Here is a 15,477-nt window from a genome sequence, read left to right as displayed (position 1 = left end):
TCAATCTGGAGGGGATGGGGGCTGAAGAAGGGAAAGGAAGATAGAGGAGGGGATTGGAGAAGGGAGGAGGGAGAAGTGTGAGGAGAAAAGGGCACAGCGCGCGTCCGACAATATATAGCCGGTGTGGCCACAATGAAGGCTTGTGGCTTGTGGCCTTTACGAAACGATGGCATTATCTATTGGAGGAAATTTGCACCTTTCATAACTCTTCATGCACGTGTGTCCCTGTTCAAGTCTAATCAACGCCTTGCAGGGCGGATCAGGCCAAACATGTTGTCGTGAAATTTGCTTCCGTCTGACGTTGTTGATATACATCACCGGCAACCGCCTTATTACTTATACGACAACGAGGCGCTAGCTGACAAACGGTGGCCAAGACCCAGATGTGTGCGTGAGCAAACAAAGTATTCGAATATGCCCTAGGTAGAACCATCCAGACATCATCTACGGCAATGATATCAACCCGAGAATTCAAAGAAAAGCCATTCCCAAGGGGGCTGAACATACCACTTAAGCAATGAGGGGTTCATTCCGTCTGTTCCCGACGACCTGATATCCCCTTGGCGGCCTTCTATCCCTCGTCTGCTGCTCTTTCGTCTTCACCAGCTCTGTCGGAACGTTTTCCACATCTATAAGTTCTTTCACGGCCAATAGTTTTCCTGCGACTTCCGGTCCATGGGGATGGTACACCGTTTGGTGGCGTCTATGGATTCCGAGAGACACCAGTGTCCCCTTGATTCGGTCGCCGAGCCCGATGGCTGAACGACGCAGGGTGATTTTGAAATGCGTCGTTGGCGGTGAAGAGCTTGTCGAGGGTGGTTCAATTTGTGCAGCAGAAGACATGGACCGGCTGGCGTGAGATTGAGCTAGCCGTAGCTGGGGCAACCTCTTGAAAGCGAGGGCTTGCATCGTCGTCGATGTGATGAGACGTGCGACAAGTTGGTGAAAGAAACGCGTTTGTAAATTTCTCCCACGCATCAGACATCGACTGTCCCCAGCGCTACTTCTCACGTCGTTGAGTCAAACTCTCCAACTACGCAGAAGAGTCATACACTTGTCATCGCGGAACGCTTCTCAAGACGACCTTGAAGGGCCCAAAATCTCAGTGGGGTGTTCTATGTATTGACTGACTACGGTTCGCCACTGTAGGAATGCGGTCTTGAAGGGTTCTGGCACTGGTCTTTCTCTGGAACTCCAAAACGCTGGGGGATGTCCATCCCCCCGGAATCCGTTACGATGGGCGGTGTGTTAGTTTTACTCGCACTCACTAGCAACAAACTCAAGACAAAGGGAACAACCATTATCGCAATTACTCTTTCTCTGAAACTTAGAGGTCTCGGGCACGGACGAACAATGATAAACAGAAACGTGCATCGTCCGGCCTCCGTCGTGTCCCTGATTTCGCCGCTTTCCCGTTGGTTTCTCTCGGCGTCGTTTCGATACCCTTGTGTACGCCTAGCGAACGGACCCCAGCGCAGAGCGTTCACGATTGACTGATGTATGCATCGAGTGTCTACGCGGCGTCCCCGTTCTTCGTGTCGATTACAGGGATCATACACTCGGGGCATATGTATGTCCTGCTCCGTCTGGCGACTGGGTGCACTGCAATGAGTAGAACACCAACGCCTCACAGGTCGCCACTCGCATTGCCCCCTCCCCAAGGTTCGCGGCGGTTGCAAGTACTGCCCATCTCCCTCACTCATCCTTCATACAACACGATCCAATACGTGTCGTCTCGATGTGGTCAATCTGAGCTTGCAATAGTGCTGACTCGCGTTTACGATGTTCTAGCATTAGACATGTCCTGGTGTCCGTCTATGAGCGCCGGGCCACCATCGAGTTTGAAGGTCGTGGGTGAGGCCACGGCTACTGTTCCAACTGCTGAATATTCCTTTGTTGACTATGTATTTGCCGTAGGTCGAGACTTGGTTCGTGTTACACGCAATCCAACTCGTCTAAGACAACACTATAGAAACACCGTAAAATACGCTAACCCATTTCAAAGTCGAGCAAGACTGTATCCACATTTAACACTCCTGAAACAAGGGTAGTGAGGCGCCACTCTACATATATATTCAAACCCGAAATCAAAACGTGCATACTTCTGTCGCGATTCGTCGTCTGGGACACTCATACGTATCTCGTGCTCGAATCGCCCCACGCGACGGAGAGCCGGGTCCAACAAATCAGGTCTGTTCGTTGCGCTCATGACGATCACGGACTTATCCGAGGACATATCTGGGATACCTTCATCCGTGCAATTCAGAAACAGCGCCAACATCCGCTGTTCCCTTTCGCGCTGCCACGCACTTTCTGTATCGGAACGGGACTCGGGTTTTGGGGTTATAGCCTCTAGTTCATCGACAAAAAGCAAACACGGCGCCGTTAACTGTCGAAGTTGGGACAAGTCATGGCTAGCACATAAAAAGTAAGACTTACCTTGGCTTCTTCAAACGCTAGTTTCAGAAGCCCCTCGGGGTCTTCCGAGGCGCTGGAGACGAGCCAACGTGCGGACATGTTCATCAAGGGGATACCGAGCTCCTGCGCAATTCTTTGTAGATGGGAAGTTGGATGCATAGCGGCGACTCCGGGTGAATACGCACCGCGGCCAAGGCATTCACCAGCAACGTCTTCCCATACCCCGGCGGCCCATGCAGCAAGACACCCCTCGGCGGCTGCACGCCCGTATGCGCATGCAATTCCGGGTGACGCAGTGGCATCACTACGAGCCCCAGCATTTTCTTCATCGCGGATGGCTCGACCGCGCCGAGATCTAAGAGTCTCGCGAGAGGGAGGGTGCGGTCGTTTATATGGGGATTGCATTTGTTGTGCCGTGTCTTCCGAATGTAATTGCTCAAGTATTGTCGCCAGGCCTCCAGCTTCAGGCCTCCAGACCTTGTACTTATCTTCATCGCACCTCCTCCCGCACCAACAGAATGGGAGGCCGTGCTTCGCCAGTGGGATAGGCTTTCTCGGCATATCGCATCTTGTCAGTCTCTTCGTCACCCACCCACAGGAGATGTGTTACGTGCGTCTGGAGGCTTGCTACGTATGTGCCGCCGTGTGCAGTGACTAGGCCGCGGATCTAAGCGCGGCGGGCAGCGTCGATCCCCGTGGGGCATAGAACAACGTCCTCGAACGTAGGTAGGCGATGTTTACGCGTCATCTGATTGTAAAACGAAAGGTCAATTGAGAGGCACGGAAGGAGAAATGAAGCTCACCTCTGCCACATCCACGGCGTCCCCGCGCATCCAGAGTTGATAGCACTCCATTATCCACGACGGCCGGACGACCGGGTTCCCGCGCCCAACGGCGCACTGGCAATCGAGCGACACCGCATGAGTGCGGGAGTCCACCAATGCACGAACAAGCATACCATGTACTTTGGCCCGCCATGGGCGTCTGCGATGAGACGGGTGACTCTGGCAGTGAACGGCGCCACAGTACAGGCGCCAAGTTCGGTGGCTTGTTCAAATAAAGCCCCCTACACGATGACTGGTGGGTCAGTCGACCAAACTCGTAACGAGACTCCACAAAGTCGAAGTCATATCTCGTACCTTATCAGTAGTGCTAAGGCCCGTAGCGCTCAGAACGACGCCACGGAGTGGTCTGGGAGTGAGGTTGCGAGAGGCATATCCGCTGTCGCCGCAGTGCACTGTTGATGAAAGGTGTTCGTGCATTGGTCGGTCTGCGACGATGGCTGAGAGGGGCTATAACACACATTGGGAACCCTCATCTGAGTGCGCGGTCTAGAGTTGTGAATGTAATTCGTGAACTCCGAGGACCGACAGTGAACGGTGGTCACCTTAAGCTTTGCAAAGTGCAATGCAAGGCTAAATTGTCGCGCCTGGGCACGTGATCGTGTTCTTCCATTACTCCTAGCACCCCTAGATGAGAACTCACCACAAGATAAATATGGACGAAAAAATAGATCAACTCAGAGCACCGCGGTGCAGAGAATGCTATGATGGTTACTTCATTCATTGCCACAAGGCTCACATTGACGCTGATATCCACTGGACTTAACTATCTCTACGGTCAATAACGTTAGATTACGCCTAAGATGACAAGTAGTATACTTTTAGCTGGCGACACCTAAATCACCGGTAGACCGACTGGACCGAACAGGCAGACCCGCGAACTTGTTCTTCAACGCGATATATCTCTTCCTTTGGTCGATGCTCACGCTGGGTCCTATTTTACCTAGAGCTTGTGAGAAGTCGTCGGTACCAACGATGATCCCTCCAGCAGAGGCTCCGTGTCCTTCATCATCCATCCTATCCAAAGATCCAAGTGTGCGCTTCAACGCGCTCACACCAGCTTCTCGTACTAACGAGGCTAAATCTGCACCGCTATATCCGTCGCAACGCTCTCTCGCTAACGACTCGACCTCGTCCATCGTTTGCTGCTTCGCCTGGTCCGTCCGCGCCTGACCAACAATGCCTAACGGCACCGTCCTTAGAAGGGTACGAATAATTTCGGTCCGTTCAGCATCGGTGGGCAGGTCGACGTAGAGCAACTTGTCAAGACGGCCAGGTCGAACCATTGCAGGATCAATCATGTCCGGGCGATTCGTTGCGGCGATGACATATACGCTCTTTCGGGCATCGAGGCCGTCTAGTTCAGTGAGAAGTGTGTTCACTACGCGGGCCGAAGACTCGGACTAAGGAAGACTTCAGGCGCGGCGGCTGAAAGGAGAGGGGGACGGGCTCACAAGACTATCGTCACGACGCGGGACTAGTGCATCCAATTCGTCGAAGAATATCACGCATGGCGACGACGCCCTCGCACGAGAGAAAACTTGTCTCACTGCTCGCTCACTTTCTCCAACGTACTGTTTTGGGGGTCAATGGAATGCAGATCTTGCTCATGTTCGAGACTTACTTTGTTCAGTAGTTCCGGGCCTTTGACACTGATAAAGTTGGCGCGACTTTCATTAGCCACGGCTTTTGCTAAGAGCGTCTTGCCACAACCAGGCGGGCCCCACAGTAGTACCCCACAAGGAGTAGTGATGCCAACCATCCTGAAGACCTCCGGCCGTTTGATAGGCTGCACGATAGCCATGTGAAGCTCTTCTCTAATACTGTGAAGTGCACCAATATCATCCCATGTGACATCAGGGACCGTCGCAAATCCTTCGCGTTTCGAAGAGGGCTGGATTTCGGTGAGGGCGTGCTGGAAATCAGAGGAAGTGATGGTCAGAGGGAGCAACTGGGCATCTGTCAATGGCGATGGGTGAGTTGTGAGGAAATGCGCCAGTGAAGTACCGGGGAGCATGGACAGTAGAGAAGCAAACGGGGCAGGGACTGGAGATGAATCGGGCGGGTTCAGCGAATCAACGGCCATTGAGATATCGCCATCCTCCGGGGGTGGTAGTACTAGAGTACCTTCGGACAATTCTTTGAATATTCGCTTGACAGCGATGATACCTGCGGCGCCAGTAAGAGCTGAGAGATCAGCGCCAACATAACCAGGCGTCGCTTTTGCTAGGCTTTTGAAGTCGAAGGAACCCTCCATGCGGAGCCTAGCGCAAAGAACTCGTAGAATCCTGTCGGGCAAAGTTAATTCCCAATTCCTTGATACGGCATGGCAAAACACCCACTTCTCTCGAGCTTCTTCATCTGGGACACCCATACTTATCTCATGATCGAATCGCCCCGCGCGACGGAGGGCCGGATCCAATGAATCGGGTCTATTCGTCGCCCCCATGACGATGACGGGCTTGTTCTCGGTTTTGTCCCAAGACATATCTAAGTAAGATCATGACTACTGGGACAGCGGTGACGATGAGGCAGAATAGCTGCGTACCGTCCATGCAAGTTAGAAACTGTGCGACTATCCGTCGCTCCATTTCGCGTTGAGCACTTTCGCGTTTTGGAGTTATGGCATCAATTTCGTCAATGAAAAGCAGACAAGGGGCTACGCGCTTTCGGATATCTCAGTATATCCTGAAGAGCGGATACTGCAGGACTTGCCTTAGCTTCCTCAAATGTATCTCTTAAAGCCTTTTCAGACTCTCCCGACATTCCAGATACGATCGACGGTGCAGATATATTTATAAAGGGGATACCAAGCTCCTACATGAAGTTGTGAGACAAGGAAATCATAGCTATCCCGGGGAGTACGAACCCCAGCCATGGCATGCGCAAGTAAGGTTTTTCCACATCCCGGTGGTCCGTGAAGCAAAACACCTCTCGGAGGCTGAACGCCCGTATGTAGATACACTTCTGGGTGACACAATGGCATCGCTACGAGCTCCAGCATTTTCTCTATACATGACTCGACGCCCCCCAGGTCTGAGAGTCTTGCGAGAGGTGGGCTGCGATCCTTTGGGTCAGAAGTCGCGGTTTTGCTGCGTTTGTTGCTTTCCACCGCTGTCCGCGAAGATCGTATTTTCCGCTTCACCGAGGATGCAGGGGGAGGTGATACTGGAGGCTCTACGGTTGACGGTGTGACGCTGACTTCCTGCGCTTGGGTCACCGCCTCTTCACTAGCAGGGGTCTCAACAGGAGTTGGAGTTGCTGAGCCCGATTGAGCTGGCGAATTGAGATTTAACTTGGCACGTCGGTGATTTGACCATAGACTTTGCATCGATTTGTTGAGTGCATTTGAGGCAACGGGTACTTCCATCGTTCACCGTCGCTGGGCATGTTGACCACGAAGTTTTTCTGTGGGATAAGGGTTCGCACGGGTTTCAAGAGGGTTCACACGGGCATCGATACATGACTTAGCAAAAGCGTATGACCTAGCATATATTTATTACCTATTGCCTTCTCCTACATTTCAGCTCTTCGAATTGCATCTTCCACCAGTGAAGCGTCGAGAAAATGGTGGCGATGTCGATCCAGAGGCTGTCATATGGTAGGTGTCTTCCGGGACAGTAGGTGAAGCACGAACTGCACTATACATTACGGTGGCAACGTCCCACAAATCTTGATGCTCTTGCTGTGATAAATCACGGCCGTTAAATCTTCTAAACATGTTGCTGAGAAATGAAGGTCTCCCCGTCCCCTCCGCCTAAGAACGATTCAGGACACGAGAATGCAACGCTTTTTGCTAGGTACGCTTGTTGTACCATTTTGTCTAGCACAGACTCAAACGGAACACAGGATTTTCTCCGCCTCGGTGGCCGCTTTCGGGCCATGTTCATATGATGGAAACCACGGGGGGAGATATTGTACTGTCAGTGGGGAATAATTCGTCAGACTCCGATATCCCGTCAAGAGGAAAGCATTTCCATACGTATAGGGAAAAGATCTACAGCTGTCCCTCCTGGCACTCCTACTCCACTTATAGACTCCTGGCTTATGTTCACTAGCTTGACGTACTCATCGTCGTCTGACAGGATTTGATGGCCGTAAGTCACTCATATGATGATTGAGGCAGAAAAGCTACAAAAGGCTTAGTAAATATGGCAGGTGGTCGTGGTCTCGACGAGTCAATGCATGTTCGTACTCGCCATTGCTTTCCAAAGGGACCCCTACCAGGAGGCGCCCGTTCTCCAACTGCATCGGCTGATACTGTTTGGAAGCTCCCGTCACAGGTGAGAGTGTACTAGTTTCCCGTGCCTCCTGAAATGATCACCGTACGGGAGGAAGGTCAACATGGTATTCCATCCTAACCTATTAACATGGAATCGTGATGAATCAGACGAGGACCAGGGAGAGAAGTGAAGGCAATATTGCAGGGTCCAGATAATCATGGCAGGCCGAACACTTTACAATGCGCTCCGCTTCTCATGAAGATTATATGCCGCCTCGGCCTCCTTACTACTTAGAACAACTATGTGTCAGCGAGTTCTGCGGCGGGCCAGACGGTAGTGGAAACGGCCGTCTTCGACTAGCCCTCTCGTATATCGTCGAGAACCGGAGGCACATCGTCACTAAGCCCAAAGCCCGGAGAACAAGAGTAGCGAGGGCCATGTGTCACAACAATTTGGTGAAAGCAATTGCTTTCGCCGACGAGTTACTGCCTTAAGTTGAACCTTTCTTCCGCGAACCTATATTAACCTGTCATTATCCCACAGAGTCCGCGAGGACGGGAAGATTTCAGTTGAGAAGTTGATGGAGATATACCGCTCCATGTATCGTGTCAGTTGATCTCGTCTTGAGTCAACATTAGAAATCCCAGTATCTACCTTCGTGCCCATCGTCTTCTTGACATCGTAAATTCGCAATGCCATCAGCTGGAGCTCGCTGGAACCGGCATGCCGATGGAACGAAATCAACCATGTGAGTGAAAGGCCGAGTGAATCGAAGGCCCTCAAGGCCATGCAACTGCATAAAAGGAGGTAAGTCCCAACTTAGAATATTCGGCGACCCTCACTTACTGTCGTGGATTACTGAATACAACAGCCTTCTGTGATAGTTCCTGGAGCTGATTGGATAGAATGTTGGTTGGATTGGGGTCTCAACACCAAACGGGGCCGCCCAAACACCAGGTGAGGTGGGCGATAATAACATGGGGAACATGTCGCCTTTGTTGACCGAAGGTAACCGAGAGCCATCACTCGAAGTGCCTGAGCAAGCTTGAAGTCGAGCTCACCGAAAAGGGCCCTGAGAATACTGTTTTGCCTGCCGTCGTTCCGAGCGAGCTCGACCACGCTTCTCAAGTAGCAATCCAGGAAGCTGCCGTTAGAACATAAAATGCAAACAATACCGGATATGGTACTTGATAGGTATGCTTCGCAGGAGTGGTTCTTGTCGTTGATGTGGGTTCATGAGATTCCTTTTTTGAATTCAAGGTATGTCAGTACAGGCATAGTAGTTATCCTCGAAGCTGCATAACAGGACGGGGAAAATGTTGCTTAAACATGACCCAACGAAGCCACATTTCATCAGAGCTTCTGACAGTTCAGCTCGCCTGGATATTTCTAATAGCATCTTTCACCAGCTGCATTGCAGTCTCTGATCGAGGCGATATGTCACATGGAAGTGGCTTCGGATGGCTATGAGAGTTACAGATGAGTAGGCAGGCAGGCAACGCAGAGACTAGCAAACGTACTTCGTAATGTTTGACCCAAATTCAAGTTGTAATTCAACGTCGTGCCCGTCCTTGTCCTTCTTGCGAGAGATGTGGAGTGTCGAGAAAATGGTGGCGATGGCGATCCAGAGGCTGGCATATGCTAGGTGCCTCCCAGGGCATATTCTATATCAAATCAGACGAGTATATAACAATTGTGTTGGGTTCGGTACCTTCTTCCGAAGCCAAAAGCGAATGTGAAGGGTGACTCGCCCCCGCCACCGTCTGACTTCGGCATGAATCGTGATGGATTGAAAGTCGTAGGGTCCACATAGTCTTCGTCAAGTGACATGGCCCTTTGAATACATCAGTCCAGATATTGAGAGCAGGGAAGCCCAAGATCGCACAATACGTTGGGGAATACAAGCGAGCCTTTTGGTATGAACATGCCTTTATAAATATCGTCCTGTACGGAGCGATGTACTATGCCTGCGTTCCTTACAGATGGCAGTGACGTTCACATTTCTTGTCTCATCACTCACCTAAAGGGAAAATAGGGTTCCACCTAAAACCCGTCAGGAACCATGTTGAAGACTTTGATTGATAATACCTACCGTAATATCTCCCGGACTACGCACTCGATGTATGGCAAGGAGGCGCGATCTTCGAATGTTGGAAGTCTCTCATTTCCAACTACTCGATCAATCTCCTCTTGAGCTAGCCTTTGGCACTCAGGGTTCACCACCATGGCCATGAAAAATATTCCGAGGACAGAAGTGGTCTATTCGCGCGAAGTTGAGTATGCTCGCGAACATCAAACAAAATGGAGAGACGGACAGTTTCGGCACCTGCGCCGTACATTATAGCAGTAACGTCCCTCAGGTCTTGACGCTCTTGCTGGGATAGTGCACGGCCATTAAACTTTTCAAGCATGCTGCTCAGGAACGAAGGCTTTGCCGTCCCCTCCGCCTGGAAAGAATACTTCAGTGCAAAGTTGCTGCAACGCACGCATGCCACACCATTTGATGTAGGACAGAATTGAACGGAACAGTATGGACTTTCTCCGTCTCAGGTCGCCACTTTCGAGCCATGGTCGCATAATGTGTGCCAGGAAACCATGAGGGGAGATATTGTACTGGAGGGCAATTTGTTAGGCACCGAGATCCCATTAGGTCGAAGGCATACACATACGTATAGGGAAAAGGTCTACAGGCGTTCCTCCTGGTACTCCTACTTCACTTGCAGATTCTTGAATCGTATTCGCTAGCGCAAGATACTCGTCATCGTCCGACAGAATTTGATGACCGTACGTCACCCGCATGATTATCGACGTGGAAAAGCTGGAAAAGGCTCAGATATGGACAGATGATGGTGTCGAAATCCGAAGCGTACCGGGTCAGTGCATGTTCGTACTCACTGTTACTCTCCAAAAGCCCCCCTGCCAAGAGGTGTGCGTTCTCCAATTGCATTGGCTGGTACTGTTTGCAAGCTCCCGACATCAAGTGAGAGTGCACTAGTTTCCTATGCCTCCTGAAATGATCGCCGTAAGGGAGGAAGGTCAACGTAGTACTCCATCCTAATCTGTGAGCATGAAATAAATCAGCCGGGAACCTGCGAGCGGAGGAACCTACAGGCCCCAAACAATCATATCTGGTCGATCACTATACAGGGCACTCCTCTTATCAAGAAGATCGTACGCCGCCTCTTTGCTATTCAAAACAATTATGTGTCGCCCCAAGAGGTTGAGATATATAACTTCGCCTAGTCCATCACGATTAATCAAGTGTATAGCTAGGAACGAGTTGCGCTTACCATACTTCTTCGCCCATTCAAGGTAGGTGACTTCTGCATGAGCAGGCGGTACTTTTCTCAAGTGGCCGATGATAGGGTCAGCAGGTGGACCAGGCGGTAATGGAAACGGCCACTTTCGACTGGATCTCTTGTATATCATAGAGAAGAGGAAGTACGTCGTCGCCCAGCCAAAGGCCCGAAGAACGAAAGTGGTGAAGGACATGTCACGGCACCTTAGTGAAAGCGAATCCTTTCGACGGGCTAGTTAAGCTCCCGCGAGTTGGTATCAATGACTAACTATCCCACACAGTCCACGAGGGTGGTGGAGATGCTGACGGATATGCTGTTCCACGTATCATGCCAATCCGATCATCTGCCTTTGCGCCCAAGGTATCCTGGTCATCAGATGGGACGGGGGGCCGATCGAATGGAATCACCCAGATTAGTGAATGGAAACAGGGAACACATATGATTCAGGTTCATGCAACTGCCAAAAAGTGGTAGTTAGTTTCAACCTAGAAAATTCGACGACAACTCGCCTACGATTGTGGGTTGGCGAATACGAAAGCCATGATAGTTCCTGGAGCTAACGAAATGGAATGTTAACTGTATTGGTGGCTGAATTCCTGCCAACGCCACCAAAGGCCGGGGTGCCTACTCATTCAGACCGTTCTGCATGGGTTAAGGTGGCGATCACAACATGCAGACCATGTCGCCCTTGTGCCGAAACCCGTCACTCAGTGTTTGAGCAAGTCGAGCTCTCCGAAATGGGGCCTGAGAAAATGATCGTGACGATCTCCGTGGACGAGCAATCTCGCTTCTCCGGCAGTAAATCAGGAAGCTGGCACCGGACCAAGGATCGCAAACGTTACTGGATGTGGTGCTTGGTATGTACGCTCCGCAGCTATGTTCTTGACGTTGGTTGATGAGCCAACAAGTCATTTCTTCTACAGCTTTAATTCAAGGCGCGTCAATACAGGTTTGGTGGTCAGACTTGGGGTTGCATAATACTTAGGACCGGGGAAATGATGCTTAAACGTAGCACGTCTTATCTTGGCCCCGGCCCCAAATCGCCGAAGACACCTCAGTTCGTCTGAATGCTGCGAATAGCAGTTTGCACCAAGTGCGCCACGGTCTCGGAGCGGGGCAAAATGTTGCACGGAACAGGTTTCGGATGGCTGTGGAATCGCTGCTGAATGGACATATAGGGGACGTCGGAACAGCGAACCTACTTGGTTATACCCGATGCGAACTCGAGATGGAAGGGGATATCATTCCCTTCCTTGTCCTTCTTGCGAGTGATGTTGAGCGTCGATAGAATGGTAGCCACAGCGATCCAAACACTGGCATACGCTAAGTGTCTCCCAGGACATATCCTTGGAGGCAGCACGAGATTAGTAAGAGCAGGCCTCGAAAGCTGTACAATACCTTCTTCCGAAACCAAAGGCAGAGGGAAAAGGCGGCTCGCCGCCCCCGCCATCTAACTTGGGCATGAATCTGGACGGGTTGAAAGCAGTAGGGTCGGAATAGTTTTCATCGAGTGACATCGCCCTTTTGAAACGTATAAGCAAGAGGGCAATGAGAGAACGATGAGTGCTTACAGTACGTTCGGATAGATGAGCGAGCCTTTTGGTATGAACATACCCTTATAAACATCGTCCTCGATTGAGCGGTGCATCAAGCCTTGCATTCTCATGAATCGTAGCGGCCGTCTATGACTGCACTTCGTGACATACCTAGAGGGATAATGGGGTTCCATCTGAACAGATGTCAGAAGTTTACGCTCCAAAGTAAATCGATAGCCTACCGAAATAGCTCCTGCACTAGGCACTCAACATATACCAATGAGGCACGATCTTCGAATGTCGGAAGTCTGTCCTTCCCAACTACCCGATCGATCTCGTCTTGCGCCAACTTCTGGCACTCTGGATTCTCCAGCATGGCCATGAAAAATAGGCCAAGAATTGCGGAAGTCTGTTTGCTTCAATGAAGCAGTAAGTCACCAAACGGGGAAGGTACTGACAGTTCCTGCTCCAGCACTGTACATAACGGCGGCAGCATCCTTCAAGTCTTCTCGCTCTTCGTCGGATAACGTACGCCCATTGAATCGCCCAAGCATGTTACTGAGGAATGAGGGTTTTGATGTTCCCTCCGCCTAAATGGCGAGTAAGTACCATGGCTTACTATGGAGTACTCTACCCTGTACCATTTGTGTGACCACATATTCGAAAGGAATGTTCCTGAATCTTTGGACATGGTTCTGCCATTTGCGGGCTACGTAAGCGTAGTGCGTGCCGGGGAACCACGAGGGAAGATATTGAACTGGGAAATACTGGTTAGCACCGACGCCATAACAAACTTGTATCGGACGTACGTATAGGGAAATAATCGATGGGTGTCCCGCCTGGCACTCCACTTTCCTCCCCCGACGCTTGGGCATTAGCTGCTAACACGACATATTCATCGCCATCAGACGAAATCTGGTGACCATAAGTTATCCGCATGATGATAGCAGTAGAAAAGCTAGAAAGCCGATGGTTTTAATTGACTGCAGCCAACGCGATCAGAAACGTACTGGGTTAGCGCATGTGCATACTCGCCCTTAGCCTCCATAAGGTGGCCTACGAGAAGGTGTGCATTCTCCAACTGCATTGGCTTATACTGGGTGCAGGCTTTCGCCGACAAGTGCGAGTTCATCAGCTTTCTTTGCCTCCTGAAACGGTCGCCATAATGGAGGAAGGTCAGTGCGTTTCCCCATCCCATTCTAGGAAACGTGGATGAGACAATGGCAGGATAAAGCGCAAGCAAAAGAATTACATGTCCCAGACAATCATATCAGGCCTATCGCTGTGCAAGGCGCCTCGCTTCTCGAGAAGTTCGTACGCCGCCTCTCTACTATTCAGAACTACCACATGCCGGGCCAAGATGTTCAGGTAAGTCACTTCACCTATATCCATATTTTATAAGGGGAAGTCATGGAGTATGAAGGGCACTTACCGTATTTCTTTGCCCATTCGACAAAGGTGTGCTCCGCATGTACCAGCGGTATTTTCCTCAGGTGGCCGATGAGGGGATCAGCAGGAGGGCTAGGAGGAAGGGGGAACGGGAACGGCTGTTTGCGACTGAGTTTGTTGTATATCGTTGTAAAGAGCAGGTATGTCGCTAGCAAGCCCAGGGCCTCAGTAAAAGCAAGTACGAGGGTCATTTCACAGAGCTTTAGTGAATGTAGGTCCTCCCGGGTTGGGGTCACTTAAATACTGCAGGCCTTGGACGAATTGTCAATGAAAACTGACTTATAAATATGTACCGTATCGTTAGTGGAACGATCATGAGATGGGTGCCGTTAGCAGGTTTGCGCTTGGGAAACGGGTAAACACATCCTGCGCTGCAACAGTCACATCAAGCAATGAAAGACTCTTTGAACGAAACGCATAGGATGATACGTTCGAGGTCGAGAGAAAGTTTAATGACTAGCTTCTATCGTGAACCCCATCTTGGTGCTCATTGTCTAAAGTTCGGTGTCACTGCAAGGCAAGTACGGATGGATGATTGGTTGGGTGGAGTAATGCATCTCTTGACTCACCAGCTGTTGATCGTGTGTTGTATGAACCTTTCTTGGCCAATGGTATGGAGCCGATTGCGATAGCGAAGATAGAATCTGGGTGTTACGGACGAAGGGTGGCGAGATGCACTAGCTTGGCTGAATCGTTACACATGGGACTGACGTGCGTGGAATCTAGTGATTCATAGGACTGGGTAGCCCGCGGGTAGCCCTTCCAAACGGCGAAGAGGACACTGCGATGTGGACTCTTGGGCGTGTCATGGGCACTGCCGCGCGCCAGCTTTGTATTCTTCATACCGCTTACTCTCCGTGGTGCGCTTCTCCAATATGTCTATACAAGGCAGAGCTGCATGGCTGCACTCTGGCACTACCACAAGACGCGTCGATTCGATGTTGATACGACGAGAAGGCTGAGGCCCACGCCCGGGGATTTCAAGCTTCGAATGGACCCGAGTTCAGGGTATTGGACGACGGTACTTTCAGAGCTCTACCTACAGTTTTCGTTCAGCTGTAGAGGCGATTCAGGTCAAAGTCATTGGATCTCTCACCTGAGAGCTAGACGCATGGTTACGAGACCGTAATGGAATGGAGGCTCGTTAGTATGAAGTGCTCTGAAACTTTGGGACAGGGTCCAACAAGGAGCTAGGAACAGCGATCTCATTGGTTCGGCCAGGATTTCTCAGCCCGCTATTGGCTGTCTGGATGTTTGTCTTTATTTGCTCCAAAAAAGCTCTTTCTCTTCTGATTGGCTGGAGTGAGCGCCAGACTTCGCTGCAAGTAAGTGGTCATGTGAGCCCCCTTGATACCCCCTGATAGGGCATAAAGAGGGCACCCAAAACTAACCAGGGGCCGAATGAGGCCAACCGTAGGTTGGGCGATGAGGCCCAACCTGCAAAGCAGCACTTAGAACAGCTTGAGAGAGAGTAATTAGTGTGGGAATGGCCTACAATAGTTGCCAACATCCCTTATGCAGTGCAAGATGCAACAAAACAAGGTATGAAGCACCAAAGTTCAGATAGTTGCAATTGGGGATTCTGAACATGACCCAGATACATGTGGCCCAAGTGTTTAGTATGCACCAGTCTTCAACGGTCTCGTACATGCCGTGCTCCTAGCATCGGCCTTCAAGCCCAAGTTGAGTTTTAAGTTGCGTGTCGTACCGA

At 50.8% G+C, this 15,477-nt stretch overlaps 6 protein-coding genes across 6 annotated transcripts; all 6 read right to left on the bottom strand.

Annotated features, from left to right (window-relative positions):
• Window positions 1–510: 510 nt before the first annotated feature.
• Window positions 511–909, bottom strand: PC9H_009870 (uncharacterized protein; the record flags this gene model as incomplete). Its single annotated transcript, XM_036779368.1, has 1 exon — window positions 511–909. The coding sequence occupies one exon, from the start codon at window positions 907–909 to the stop codon at window positions 511–513; it is 399 nt and encodes a 132-aa protein (XP_036628757.1).
• A 1,090-nt stretch (window positions 910–1,999) lies between these two features.
• PC9H_009869 (uncharacterized protein) lies at window positions 2,000–2,823 on the bottom strand (the record flags this gene model as incomplete). The annotated part of the gene is made up of 4 exons (XM_036779367.1): window positions 2,000–2,036; window positions 2,103–2,247; window positions 2,311–2,389; window positions 2,440–2,823. 4 exons carry the CDS (start codon window positions 2,821–2,823, stop codon window positions 2,000–2,002), a joined length of 645 nt encoding a protein of 214 aa, XP_036628756.1.
• Window positions 2,824–3,085: 262 nt separating this feature from the next.
• On the bottom strand, window positions 3,086–3,680 carry PC9H_009868 (uncharacterized protein; the record flags this gene model as incomplete). Its single annotated transcript, XM_036779366.1, has 4 exons — window positions 3,086–3,166; window positions 3,222–3,317; window positions 3,377–3,484; window positions 3,558–3,680. The coding sequence occupies 4 exons, from the start codon at window positions 3,678–3,680 to the stop codon at window positions 3,086–3,088; spliced, it is 408 nt and encodes a 135-aa protein (XP_036628755.1).
• A 401-nt stretch (window positions 3,681–4,081) lies between these two features.
• Window positions 4,082–6,630, bottom strand: PC9H_009867 (uncharacterized protein; the record flags this gene model as incomplete). Its single annotated transcript, XM_036779365.1, has 7 exons — window positions 4,082–4,663; window positions 4,715–4,834; window positions 4,885–5,548; window positions 5,603–5,750; window positions 5,809–5,926; window positions 5,964–6,077; window positions 6,130–6,630. 7 exons carry the CDS (start codon window positions 6,628–6,630, stop codon window positions 4,082–4,084), a joined length of 2,247 nt encoding a protein of 748 aa, XP_036628754.1.
• A 2,223-nt stretch (window positions 6,631–8,853) lies between these two features.
• On the bottom strand, window positions 8,854–10,912 carry PC9H_009866 (uncharacterized protein; the record flags this gene model as incomplete). The annotated part of the gene is made up of 12 exons (XM_036779364.1): window positions 8,854–8,947; window positions 9,004–9,147; window positions 9,195–9,317; window positions 9,369–9,450; window positions 9,504–9,526; window positions 9,576–9,742; window positions 9,799–9,930; window positions 9,981–10,096; window positions 10,153–10,301; window positions 10,354–10,542; window positions 10,593–10,722; window positions 10,774–10,912. The coding sequence occupies 12 exons, from the start codon at window positions 10,910–10,912 to the stop codon at window positions 8,854–8,856; spliced, it is 1,488 nt and encodes a 495-aa protein (XP_036628753.1).
• A 1,068-nt stretch (window positions 10,913–11,980) lies between these two features.
• Window positions 11,981–13,957, bottom strand: PC9H_009865 (uncharacterized protein; the record flags this gene model as incomplete). The annotated part of the gene is made up of 11 exons (XM_036779363.1): window positions 11,981–12,128; window positions 12,181–12,303; window positions 12,354–12,435; window positions 12,489–12,511; window positions 12,560–12,726; window positions 12,776–12,907; window positions 12,959–13,074; window positions 13,127–13,275; window positions 13,328–13,516; window positions 13,570–13,699; window positions 13,750–13,957. The coding sequence occupies 11 exons, from the start codon at window positions 13,955–13,957 to the stop codon at window positions 11,981–11,983; spliced, it is 1,467 nt and encodes a 488-aa protein (XP_036628752.1).
• Window positions 13,958–15,477: the final 1,520 nt, after the last annotated feature.

This window comes from Pleurotus ostreatus (genome assembly GCF_014466165.1).
Source record: "Pleurotus ostreatus strain PC9 chromosome Unknown scaffold_7, whole genome shotgun sequence".
Taxonomy (NCBI): domain Eukaryota; kingdom Fungi; phylum Basidiomycota; class Agaricomycetes; order Agaricales; family Pleurotaceae; genus Pleurotus; species Pleurotus ostreatus.
This window is presented reverse-complemented; position numbering and strand designations above follow the sequence as displayed.